General features: G+C 47.3%; 1 protein-coding gene across 2 annotated transcripts in view; it reads right to left on the bottom strand.

Annotated features, from left to right (window-relative positions):
- Positions 1-268: 268 nt before the first annotated feature.
- Positions 269-13,234, bottom strand: part of dpp10 (dipeptidyl peptidase like 10) — a 70,752-nt gene continuing 57,786 nt past the window's right edge. The window contains exons 15-26 of one of the 2 annotated variants that reach the window (XM_079519170.1): positions 10,931-10,978; positions 9,842-9,963; positions 8,640-8,684; positions 8,139-8,240; positions 7,981-8,050; positions 7,382-7,576; positions 7,035-7,089; positions 5,495-5,594; positions 5,148-5,206; positions 3,434-3,506; positions 3,055-3,128; positions 269-1,389 (exon numbers count right to left, since the gene is read on the bottom strand). In XM_079519170.1, coding sequence (XP_079375296.1) covers positions 1,246-1,389; positions 3,055-3,128; positions 3,434-3,506; positions 5,148-5,206; positions 5,495-5,594; positions 7,035-7,089; positions 7,382-7,576; positions 7,981-8,050; positions 8,139-8,240; positions 8,640-8,684; positions 9,842-9,963; positions 10,931-10,978 — 1,087 coding nt within the window. In that variant the 3' untranslated portion in view covers positions 269-1,245. The remainder of the gene's footprint in view (positions 1,390-3,054; positions 3,129-3,433; positions 3,507-5,147; positions 5,207-5,494; positions 5,595-7,034; positions 7,090-7,381; positions 7,577-7,980; positions 8,051-8,138; positions 8,241-8,639; positions 8,685-9,841; positions 9,964-10,930; positions 10,979-13,234) is intronic. The other variant, XM_079519171.1, reaches the window with a different exon arrangement.

Raw genomic sequence — 13,234 nt, 5'->3', positions numbered from 1 at the left:
CCAGGTTTTCTCCAGAATATGTATGACACTGATTTACTACGACACTATGTATGTATGGCACGTGAGGAGTCCAACTAGGACTAGTGGTTCTCCAAATGTTATATCCCGCATTAACTCTGAGAGTGTACACATGGAACCAATGAACACTCTCAGAGTTACAGAGCTGTTATGGACACCGCATTAACTCTGAGAGTGTACACATGGAACCAATGAACACTCTCAGAGTTACAGAGCTGTTATGGACACCGCATTAACTCTGAGAGTGTACACATGGAACCGAATGAACACTCTCAGAGTTACAGAGCTGTTATGGACACCGCATTAACTCTGAGAGTGTACACATGGAACCCTGCATTAACTCTGAGAGTGTACACATGGAACCGAATGAACACTCTCAGAGTTACAGAGCTGTTATGGACACCGCATTAACTCTGAGAGTGTACACATGGAACCCCGCATTAACTCTGAGAGTGTACACATGGAACCCCGCATTAACTCTGAGAGTGTACACATGGAACCCTGCATTAACTCTGAGAGTGTACACATGGAACCGAATGAACACTCTCAGAGTTACAGAGCTGTTATGGACACCGCATTAACTCTGAGAGTGTACACATGGAACCCTGCATTAACTCTGAGAGTGTACACATGGAACCGAATGAACACTCTCAGAGTTACAGAGCTGTTATGGAAACCGCATTAACTCTGAGAGTGTACACATGGAACCAATGAACACTCTCAGACGTTACAGAGCAGGGCTATAGCTCTGTAGTGTGTCTCAGGTCATTCTGTACGTCCGTGACTACAACAAAACCTTTTTCCTTTTGGTTTTAGTCAAACATGGCAGGGGAAGGGAAAGAAGATGACTGACAGCCCGCCAAGCCGCCGCCCACAGAGGATGACTGACAGCCCGTCGAGCCGCCGCCCACTGAGGATCACTGACAGCCCGTCGAGCCGCCGCCCACTGTCCACCAAGGCAGTCCGGGATGTGCTTTAGTATCTCAGAGTCGGCCATGTTTGAAGGGGCGTTGTTTAGGTTTTTGTTTGCCTTTCAAGTCAGGTTCAGGTCTGTCTGTCTGTCTGTCTGTCTGTCTGTTGCACTCGCTCCTCCTGCGTTTAGTCACCTGGTGGAACTCGTCCAAACCGAACCTACTACTGGGCTACTCCTCCTCCTCCTAATCCTACTCCCCCCCCTCGTCAGGGGGAGGGGCTACTCCTCCTCCTCCCCCTCCTCAGGGGTAGGGGCTACTTCTCCTCCTCCTCCTCCTCCTCCCGCCTCCTCGGTGGGAGGGGCTGCTCCTGGAGACAGGCGCGGTAGAAGCCGGTCAGTGTTGAGATCAGGTGCTGACGACTGGACGGACACAGCTGGTGACCTTCATCTGGATAGATCTGGACGGAGACAGAGAGACAGAGGACATTATCTATCTATCTATCTATCTATCTATCTATCTATCTATCTATCTATCTATCTATCCATCTATCCATCTATCTATCTATCTATAGCTGGTGACCTTCATCTGGGTAGATCTGGATGGCGACAGAGAGACGGACATCATTGTTAAGCTCTACTCTAAGTAACTAAATAAAATAAAAGTAAGTAAATAATATTGGGACTTTATTACTTTATTAGGGGGGGAAAACACTAAGAAGAAGGAATTAAAAACAGTGGAATGATCTAGCTGGGGAGTTTTGGAGAGTGCAGTTGAGGCAGCAATTCCTGAACAGTGGTTCATTAGAAAACATTCTATTTTGCTTCAGAGGACATTTAACATCCATAACAGATTTACCAACATTTGGTAACTCCTACTTGGAGTGGGGACTAACATTAGCCCCACATGATGGAACCTCTCACTCCCATAGAGTTATAAAGGAGCTCACTATAATGCTTTAACCCATTCTGGACGGGAACCCGTTTTGGTGTTTTAACTAAGCATTATGTTATACTTTATCTATTGAAAAATAGCAGATCTACAAGCTCTTGTAGGTCTGCTATTTTTGAAAAATCGTAAAAATGCGGCACAAATCATCTTCATGATGACACGTGAACGCTGTTTCATATGTGAACGGCCAGCGCGTTCATGTGTTTGGCCCAATCAATCCCAGAATGCACTCTGTTCCTACCCGGAAGGAGGAGTGAACTCGCCTCATCCGAAATCCAGTGCCGTCTCTATTAATATATACTCTAAGGGCAGGACTGGCATTAGCCTCCACACCGACTGCGTCAGCGTGTCTCGCACCGAACACAGCTTTGTTCGCGCTGCGGTGATATTATGCTAGATCACCGCAGCGCCACAACAAGCCTCCGGTGTCCTCGTCTCGCTGCGAGACACGCTGAAGCAGCCATAGCGTGGAGACCAGCGTCAGTCCAGACTCCAGGCAGCCCCATATGGAACCTGTCACTCCGCTACAACTATATGCTTTTATTTACGCTTTTCATCCGTTTTTAAATCTAAATGTCCCGTCCACGGGACTAAAGCGATATAAACGGCTTCTTCATTGAATATGATTCCTTTGGGTGAATTTGGCTTTGTTGTTGTCTGCACTCTGCTGACTGCACGCAATGAGCTACAGGCTGGTTGGTGCACCGTTGTATCCGGTCCTACATACAGGCTGCTTGGTGCACCGTTGTATCCGGTCCTACATACAGGCTGCTTGGTGCACCGTTGTATCCGGTCCTACATACAGGCTGCTTGGTGCACCGTTGTATCCGGTCCTACATACAGGCTGCTTGGTGCACCGTTGTATCCGGTCCTACATACAGGCTGCTTGGTGCACCGTTGTATCCGGTCCTACATACAGGCTGCTTGGTGCACCGTTGTATCCGGTCCGACTGGCTAAAACTCGTTCTGTGAGAAACGTTCCGGGGTGAAACAAACGGACGTCGGACGTGCGCATGCAATGAAATAGCGCGAGTCGGCTCGTGATTTCGATACACTGTATCGAATGTCAATTTTAATTTGATTTCGATATGTATCGAGAATCGTGACAGCCTTATATAGTTTGTGTAGTTTGTGTAATTTGTGTAGTTTGTGTAGTTGGTGTACTTGTACATACCTGCAGGGTGTAGTTGGCTCCCATTTTCACCAGCTGTTTGATGAGCTCAGCCGTGTGCTGGAAGTGAATGCTCGCTGGAATAAGAAATACATTAAAATATGTTTACGCAGAATGAAAAAATACATTAAAATATGTTGACGTGACGCAGAATGAAAAAAGACAATTCCCATTTCTGACTAAGTAGAAATAATATACGTCCAAACCGCGCTGGATTAAGAGCATCTGCTAAATGCCTAAATTGTAAAATCGGAATTTCAAAATTCTCTCTCTCTCTGTGTGTGTGTGTGTGTGTGTGTGTGTGTGTGTGTGTGTGTGTGTGTGTGTGTGTGTGTGTGTGTGTGTGTCTCTCTCTCTGTGTGTCTCTATGTCTCTCTCTCACCGTCGGCCGTCCCGTGCACCAACATGAGGTGGTGCTCTCGGAGAGACAGAGTGTTCTGCAGTACACTGGAGAACTGTGGATGATACAAAAAAAATGTTACAGATTTTTTTTTTCTTTTTTTTCTAATTTTTATCCCACGATTTTGTGTCAATTATCTAATGTGATCCTGGGCTCTCTACACACCCTCCGCCAACCTAGTCCCCATATATGGGGGACATGGGGAGAGCAACGGACTTGAACTCATGCTTCCCTCATGCCTGAGTGTCCAAGTTGCTCCTTTACACGTGACAGGGGGGAGTTTCCCTGGTTGGACGTAGCGCGTGGAAGGAACACGTTATTCCAACCAGTTCCTTTCCCCTCCATCAGGCGCCCCGGCTGGCCAGGGGGAGGCAGTTTTTTTAGAGACCAGGATTACTGCATGTTACGGATTTATAACATTTAACATAGATAATAGTTTTATAGTGAAACATTATATAAATGAGTGTCGCGCCCATCACAGACATGATGTCACAGACATGATGTCACAGACATGCGCAGAGCAAATTCAGTCAGGAAACAGTGCAGTTGCTGCCGGCCTTCATTGGGCCGCCTCAGCATCACGTTCTCATTCACATGATTCACTTCATCCAATCACACTCATTCACATGATTCACTTCATCCAAATTCCAATCACACTCATTCACATGATTCACTTCATCCAATCACACTCATTCACACGATTCATGATTCATACCGGCTATTTAAACTGGAAGTTTGCACTGCTCACCCTGCTTGCTGCTGCACACTGATACTGCTGCGCTGCTGTCTCACCCTCCTCCACCCCAGCTACCACCTGTCTCACCCTCCTCCACCCCAGCTACCACCTGTCTCACCCTCCTCCACCCCAGCTACCACCTGTCTCACCCTCCTCCACCCCAGCTACCACCTGTCACACCCTCCTCCACCCCAGCTACCACCTGTCTCACCCTCCTCCACCCCAGCTACCACCTGTCTCACCCTCCTCCACCCCAGCTACCACCTTTCATTTTGGATCTGCTGTTTAGGTTCGGGGGATTCGGAGTCCCTATGGTTGGGACTGATGCGCTTGATCTGAGTACCTAAAAGGTCCAGCCACTCTACCCCTGAGCCACTGCCACCCATAATAGTAGGGCTGTCACGATTCGCCTAATCCACGATTCGATTCAATTTTCAATTTTAAGGTCACGATTCGATGCGATTCGATTCAATTGTTATATTTTTTTAAAACCTATTTTCAGCACAGAGCACTATATGATTTTTAATTAGGCTAATGTTTTTATTTGTAAAGAAAAACACTTGTTTCTCTGGGGTTAACCTCAAACAAATTGCAACAGGAACTTTTTTCGTTTCATAAATATGTTATTAACAACATATCAAAAGTCCTAAGAAATCCCATTAAGGGAACATATTGAAAAATGCTAAAATAGGTGATGGTACCATTGACCACCTATAGAAGGCAAATATCCTAAATGTAACTCTGATTTGAGTAGCATGTGACGTGTCAAACTAGGGGGTTTTCATGATTCTGAATCCGTTGTAATCAGTTTTGCACGAAAAAACGGCCATATCCGTCATAACAAAAAGTGATGGTTACAAATGGGCAAGTGGCCGTTTTGAGACCTGCGACTTCCCCCCTGGAAAACTGTTGACCAATTAGAACAGACCTGATAGCGACTGTCGACCAATCAGAACAGACCTGATAGCGACTGTCGTCCCGCGTAGGAGCTCCCAGGTACCTCTCGGAGAGCGCCGACGCTGAGAAAATAAACGACAGGAAGACAGGGAGAACACGGGGTTAATTATATAGATAGAACACTAAATGATAATGTATGTGTGTGCGTGTCTGTGTGAGTGCCTGTGTGCGTGCCTGTGTGTGTGTGCGTGTGTGCCTGTGTGCGTGCGTGCGTGCCTGTGTGTGTGTGTGTGCGTGTGTGCGTGCCTGTGTGTGCGTGCGTGCGTGCCTGTGTGTGCGTGTGTGCGTGCCTGTGTGTGCGTGCGTGCGTGCGTGCGTGCGTGCGTGCGTGCGTGCGTGCGTGCGCTGACCATAGAGCTTCCAGTCGGTCACAGGGGACACAGCACAGGAACACTTGACCAGGCTGTCTGTGGACTTCAACATCATCAGAGTGACGTACGCTCCATAGCCCTGTGACGCACGCACGCACGCACGCACGCACGCACGCACGCACGCACGCACGCACGCACGCGCACACACACACACACACACACACACACACACACACACACACACACACACACACACACACACACACACACACACACACACACACACACACACACACACACACACACACACACACACACACACACACACACACACACACACTTTATTTACATGTTAACAAAACACACATTTTATTTACATGGCAACAGGGTTGACACCCTCACCAAAACTATGACGAAAAATGTTCGTCGACCACCTTTTCCTTTTTTCACTGACGGAAAACAATATAAATACTAAATGAGAACTAATCTACGATGACTCAAACTAAGACTAAATATATTGACAATTTCGTCAACAAATACGAACCAGACAATTTTTTTGTGGCTTTCGCCTTTATTTTATATTTTTTATGGAGGGACAGACATTAGGCTGACAGGAAATGGGGAGAGAGATGGGGGGAAGACATGCAGTAAAGGCCGTCGGGATCAGGAGTCGAACCTGCGGCACACTGCCAGACTGGGTTGCCAGCCAAGGTGCCTGGACCACTGAGCCACAGCCCAGGCCACGAACCAGACTATTACACGCCAGTCTTCTTTATCTTTTTGGAAAAGCAATGTCCCTATGTCCTAACCTATGTCCTAACCCGACTATGTGACTATGTCCGTTTAGAGTACCAGTAGGGGCAACAGTGGTAGATGGCACTCGCTAACATATGAGTCACCATCAGATGGCGTTCCTCGCTAGCATATGGTCACCATTTAACCCTTGGTCGATAGGGAGAAACAGGAGACCACAGTCCACGTTGACTTTCATGTTATTGGATTTAGAAGGGGGAAAAAAACCCTTTATCTCGACCTCCTTTCTTTGTCTCTCCATTTTTGGCCAGACATGCCATTTTCAACAGACCATGACAAGAGAATCGAGGGTCGAAATTAAACATAAATTAATGGATGGATGGATGGATGGATGGATGGATGGCTGGATGGTGGATGGATGAATGGATGAATGAATGATCTCACAAAAGCACAGAGAAAACCTCCTCCTCATCAACGATCGTGGGATCGACCGTATGGGAGAGATATTTTCTGCGTCTAATCATTTATTCATTTATTCAAGCAGCACCCCCCCCCCTCCCCCAGGAGGTAGAGAAGGTCGTCCAATGATCCGTGGGTTGCGGGGTGTCCTTGAGCAAGACACTGAACCCCACACTGCCTCCAGTGAGTCGGTCGGTGTGAGCTTGCCACCGTCGGTGTGTGAATGTGGGAAGTGAGGACGCTGGCATCGACTGTTTGCCGCTTCACCTCCCAATGCATGAATGAATGAACCATTGTAAAGCGCTTTGAGTAGGCGCTATAAAAAGGCAATCCATTATTATTAGTAGAACACATCAACATTACTCACCTTTCCGAATACCGCTATCCTCGTTCGATCAATAAATGGAAACTTCATCATGTATCTGAAACGCAAACGCAAACAAAACAACTTGACATTGTTTCTGTTGTACATCACCTACATCACATCAATAGATGTGTTTTACATTATGTCATTAACCCATTAAGAGCCGAGGCTGATTCTAAATCACTAGTTCATGATAACGTGTTCATCTCAAGGACCACCCCCAAGCTCGGAGCGCTTGTAGATCTGCTGTTCTTGAAAGATCTTGAAAATGTGGCGCACATCTTTGAATATAGGGGGGGCAGGGCAGCGATGTGGTCTTGTACATCTGGTATTATATTAATTAAACTCACTCCAGGGCAGCGATGTGGTCTTGTACGTCTACAGAGCCCAGTCTCTGGTACAGCTGGTGTAGAATCCTCTGACCAGCGAAGCCGCTGCCCCGAGCGTCCAGCCGGACCACGACCACATGGTCCGAGCTGACCAGGGCCGAGTCCCAGTCCAGAGAGAATCGGTCGCTCACGCTCTGGCCACCGGGGGCGCCGTCTCTATACAGCAAAACAACAAGAAGAAGAAAAAGACAAAAAAAGACAAACGCAGCTTGAATTGAAAATGGTGGACCCTGATGGAAACAAGTCTCTCTGCTTTACCATGGTGTCGTCCACAAAGTAACAGTTTTTGTATTGTCTTTCGTTTGAAATGTACCCATTCTGCATACTAAACATGTCAATCAATCAATCAAACAATCAATCAATCAATCAATCAATCAATCAATCAATATGACATTCACAGATTCCTTGGCGGAAAGTTGGCCTCTGGTTAAAGTATTGGCCAGGAAATGATGACGTAACTTTGGTAAAAATGTCTGACTGACTGATTGATTGATTGATTGACCAGTAGGGGCAGTGGAGAGCAGTAGGGGCAGTAGGGGGCAGTAGAGAGGAGTACATACATCAGCAGCAGCAGCCCGTATTGACGTGACTCAGAGAAATCAGGCGGATACGAGATCTTCAGAGGCAAGTCTGTGAAAGGAAACAGATTATTATCACCGTTTACTATGAAAACCTGCAAATCCCGTCAGTCAGTCATGTCACGGTATAGTGAACTCACCAAAGTTCTCCCCCTGGTGGACGGTGGTGAACTCTACATGTTGGATCCTCTTGGTCTTCAGCGCTGCCCTCAGAGGAGCGTTGTTCTCCAGGAAGTAATAATCTGGAACCACATGGAGCACAACAGTGACTCCTAGTGGCGGAATGCTGTAAAACACTGATGGACAACAGTGACAGAATACGCAAAGGCACCTGTCTGTCAAACTACTTCTTAAAGGGATAGTTAATAATTTTTTAACTTAAGCTGTATGGAATACTTGCCATTAAAATAAGTGGTTGCAACTGTATTAATTGATTGCCCGAGTCCCGTGGTGGGAGTTCTGCTCTGGTTTTGGTCAAATATTAAGTAGTTCCGGTCATGTTCGGAACTACTTAATATTTGACCAAAACCAGAGCAGAACTCCCACCACGTGCGTGCGTGCGTGCGTGCGTGCGTGCGTGCGTGCGTGCGTGCGTGCGTGCGTGCGTGCGTGCGTGCGTGCGTGCGTGCGTGCGTTCTTACTGCTGGTGTAGAGGGTGTGCAGAATCACAGACGGAACTCCAGGACCTGAAACGACAACAAGAGTTTCACTTCAATATGTTGTTGTGGACACATCACCTGGTACTCTGCTCGCCCTGGTGGGTTCACACCCATAATGGACACATCGCCTTCTGCGTTCACACCCATAAGGGACACATCGCCTGGTGCCTTCACACCCATAATGGACACATTGCCTGGTGCATTCACACCCATAATGGACACATCACCTGGTTCCTTCACACCCATAAGGGACACATCGCCTGGTGCGTTCACACCCATAATGGACACATCGCCTGGTACCTTCACACCCATAATGGACACATCGCATGGTGCCTTCACACCCATAATGGACACATCGCCTGGTGCATTCACACCCATAATGGACACATCGCCTGGTTCCTTCACACCCATAAGGGACACATCGCCTGGTGCGTTCACACCCATAATGGACACATCGCCTGGTACCTTCACACCCATAAGGGACACATCGCCTGGTGCGTTCACACCCATAATGGACACATCGCCTGGTACCTTCACACCCATAATGGACACATCGCCTGGTGCCTTCACACCCATAATGGACACATTGCCTGGTGCGTTCACATCCATAATGGACACATCGCCTGGTGCCTTCACACAAATAATGGGGGCTTATCAAATATCACAGTGGGGGGGGGGGGGGCTTATCAAATATCACAGTGGGGGTGGGGCTTATCACGTGGGGGTGGGGCTTATCAAATATCACAGTGGGGGCGGGGCTTATCAAATATCACAGCAGGGGGGGGGGTGATTTGTTCTGAGATCAGGACGGTGGGGGGAGTGTAGTACCTTTACAGAGCAGCAGGGGGAGTGTAGTACCTTTACAGTGCAGCAGGGGGGAGTGTAGTACCTTTACAGTGCAGCAGGACGTGCAGGTCGGTGGGGGGGAGTGTAGTACATTTACAGAGCAGCAGGGGGGAGTGTAGTACCTTTACAGTGCAGCAGGACGTGCAGGTCGGTGGGGGGGAGTGTAGTACATTTACAGAGCAGCAGGGGGGGTGTAGTACATTTACAGTGCAGCAGGGGGGAGTGTAGTACCTTTACAGTGCAGCAGGACGTGCAGGGTGGTGGGGGGTGTAGTACCTTTACAGTGCAGCAGGGGGGGTGTACTACCTTTACAGTGCAGCAGGGGGGGAGTGTAGTACCTTTACAGTGCAGCAGGACGTGCAGGGCGGTGGGGCTGATGTCGGCCTCGAAGAACTGACAGTGATTCTTGTGGAGCTCACACGTCACACACTGCCGCTGGAAACGACCCACTGTCTTGACGCTGGGAACACACGAGAACGTGTTAAACCGCGTGTGTGCGTGTGCGTTTGTGTGTGTGTGTGTGTGTGTGTGTGTGTGTGTGTCTGTTGCAGTGGCGTGCACAGATAGACACTAGGGGGTGCTAGAGCACCCCCTGCCCTTTTGGCAATGTGCCCTTTTGAAAAAAAACGAAAACAAAAAAACTTTTTTCTTTTTTTTTTTCAAAAATAGCAGACCTACAAGCTCGTAGCGCGCCACTCGGTGGCGCGCTATGAGCTTGTAGATCTGCTATTTTTCAATAGCTAAAGCATAACATAATGCTAACACCAAAAGGGGTTCCCGCCCAAAATGGATTAAGGCAACCGGCCGGTTCCACGCGCTGCACAAGGTGCCCTTTTTTAACTTGAGCACCTGCCCCTCTAAATGTCTGTGCACGCCACTGGTCTGTTGGCTGGGCCAGATTTCACAATAGAGCTGAAATCTCAATTGACAAATTCACTTTACCGCTTTTGATGTCTTAAAAGGCAGTTCAAACTTCATCGGCGCACACGGACGACTGAACAATCATCCCCAATTGATTGAACAATGAGGGTTTATCAAATATCACAGTGGGGGCGGGGCTTATCACATATCACAGTAGGGGTGGGGCTTATCAAATATCACAGTGGGGGCGGGGCTTATCAACTATCACAGTGGGGGTGGGGCTTATCAAATATCACATTTGGGGCGGGGCTTATCAAATATAACAGTGGGGGCGGGGCTTATCAAATATCACATCGGGGGGGGGGGGGGGTGATTTGTTCTGAGATCATGGCGTGGGACAGCGCTCATACAGGACGAGCGTACGGAACCAACGAGCCCCGTCGAAAGCCGACGTCGTCGACGCTAATTAGCCCATTAAAGACGGGAACCACTTTGGGTTTTAAGCATTATGTCATACTTTAGCTATTGAAAAAAAAGACCTCAGGTCTAAATGTGTTAATGTTCACCTGAAGAGATGTCGTCTCCGCGGAGAGCCTTCCGTGCTGAGGAAGTAGCTGCGAAGACAAAACGCACGCACGCACACACACACGCACGCACGCACGCACGCACGCACACACAAACGCGCACGCACGCACGCACACACAAACGCGCGCGCACGCACGCACGCACGCACGCCCGCCCGCCCGCCCGCCCGCCCGCCCGCCCGCCCGCCCGCCCGCCCGCCCGCCCGCACGCACGCACGCGCGCACACACACACACACACACACACACACACACACACACACACACACACACACACACACACACACACACACACACACACACACACACACACACACACACACACACACACACACACACACACACACACACACACACACACACACACACACACACACACACACACACACACACACACACACACACACACACACAAGGGATTCAGTCAGAGCGGGAACGTTTCACAACATTAAACTCATTGATGCAAATTTTAATAAATACTGTGATGACATTTCAATCCGACATAGAAAGTACCAAAAGTATAATTATGCAATTATGCATTAATTCATGCAGAATGTCCCATTTCACCAGTTCCCTCCTCCTGCCTGGATCTGGTCTCTCTCAAGCAGACACGATGAACCCAAAGCAGCGGGACAAAAATCTCCATAATAATTTCGAGTTGTAGTCTTGTTAGGTTGTGTTTACATGTGCGCTGTGGCAGCGCGTCAATACGTCACCAGTATCGCGCTGATCCTGCCTCTAGCGGCCGCATACGGCCGCATATCGCTCCGATCAGCACTGGATCGGAGTACATCGTCTCTGCCTGAGAGAGACCAGATGGGAGCAGGAGGAGGAACTCACTGCTGCCACCAGGTGGCGGAGTCAGGTTAGGGACATATCGCCCGCTGCCTTCGCACCAATAATAGGGACTTTAAGCAACGACTGTCGCCGTAGCTGTCAAAATCGTTAAGCAAACAGCCGTCGGCGACGGCGACATTGGTTCCCATGGTGACGCGTCTATGCAGCATGTGTCAAACATAAACACTTTTTTTTAAACACCCCGTCGCGCGTCAGCTAACTTGCCGATATTGCTTAATTCTTACATGCGCTGGACATGATCAGCAGTGGAAAGAGGAAGGTGTTGGAGCAATCTGTGTTATTCTAAAACCGTTTTAATAAACATGGTTAATATGACATATGGTATTAGTGTTATTTCTTCATTCAGAGCATGCCAACACATTACACAGCATAAGAGAGGTGATGGAGCAATTGGTGTAAGACAGCTATAATTTCAATAAACATGGTTATGACATGGCGTTGTAGACACTACGTGTAAGTGTAGGTTCTCCCGTAGTAGAAAGGGCTGCGACGGAGAGCAGGTTTATGTATCGAGCACTGATCCATTTCCGGTCGCCGTATCCGACTGCCGTATCCGTCGTTGCTTAAAGTCGCTATTGAAAACACACTACAGTTCGAGTCTAAACCTACGGTAAAAAGTAAACTTTAATTTGATTCAGTAATACAAAAAAACCTGCTGGCGGGGTGCAGCGACCAGAAGCCAATCTAAAAACTAACTAAAGTTTCAAATAATTGTAGTGGAGTATAATAAAAGTACTGAAAATTGTAAATATTGTAAATGCTAAAAAGTTTTTTTTTTAAATCACACCAGTGTGAAGTGAGGGGCGCTCTTATCATCGTACATCATCATGTCGTAAAATAGACACTATGCCTATTTGCTCAGACACTATGAGGTAACATTCTCCATTCACTGTCAACAGGAATTTCATGTTTCTTTAAGTTTGTGGACGGTAAACACAAGCTGGATGTAGGAGGGGCTAGCATCCTTCAAAAATCACACCTGTGTGAAGTGAGGGGCGCTCTTATCATCATCACGTTACGGCCAATCAAATATACGCGTCCTCAATTTTCCGTCCTCTCTTTTTATCCACGATACGTACTTTGCTCAGCCAAACAAGTCACCGCTATGGGGTACACACAACACACAAAGCGGGGGCTAGCAGTTAGCACCCCTCAGAAATGATATATTCATATATATATATATATATATATATATATATATATATATATATATATATATATATATATATATATATATATATATATATATATATATATATATATATATATATATATATATATATATATATATACATACATACATACATACATACATACATACATACATACATACATACATACATACATACATACATACATACATACATACATACATACATACATACATATATATATATATATATATATATATATATATATATAATACATAC

The sequence above is a fragment of the Electrona antarctica genome, assembly GCF_951216825.1.
Source record: "Electrona antarctica genome assembly, chromosome: 13".
In the NCBI taxonomy this organism is placed as follows: Eukaryota; Metazoa; Chordata; class Actinopteri; order Myctophiformes; family Myctophidae; genus Electrona; species Electrona antarctica.
The sequence above is the reverse complement of the archived record's forward strand: the minus strand, read 5'-3'. Positions and strand labels throughout refer to the sequence as shown.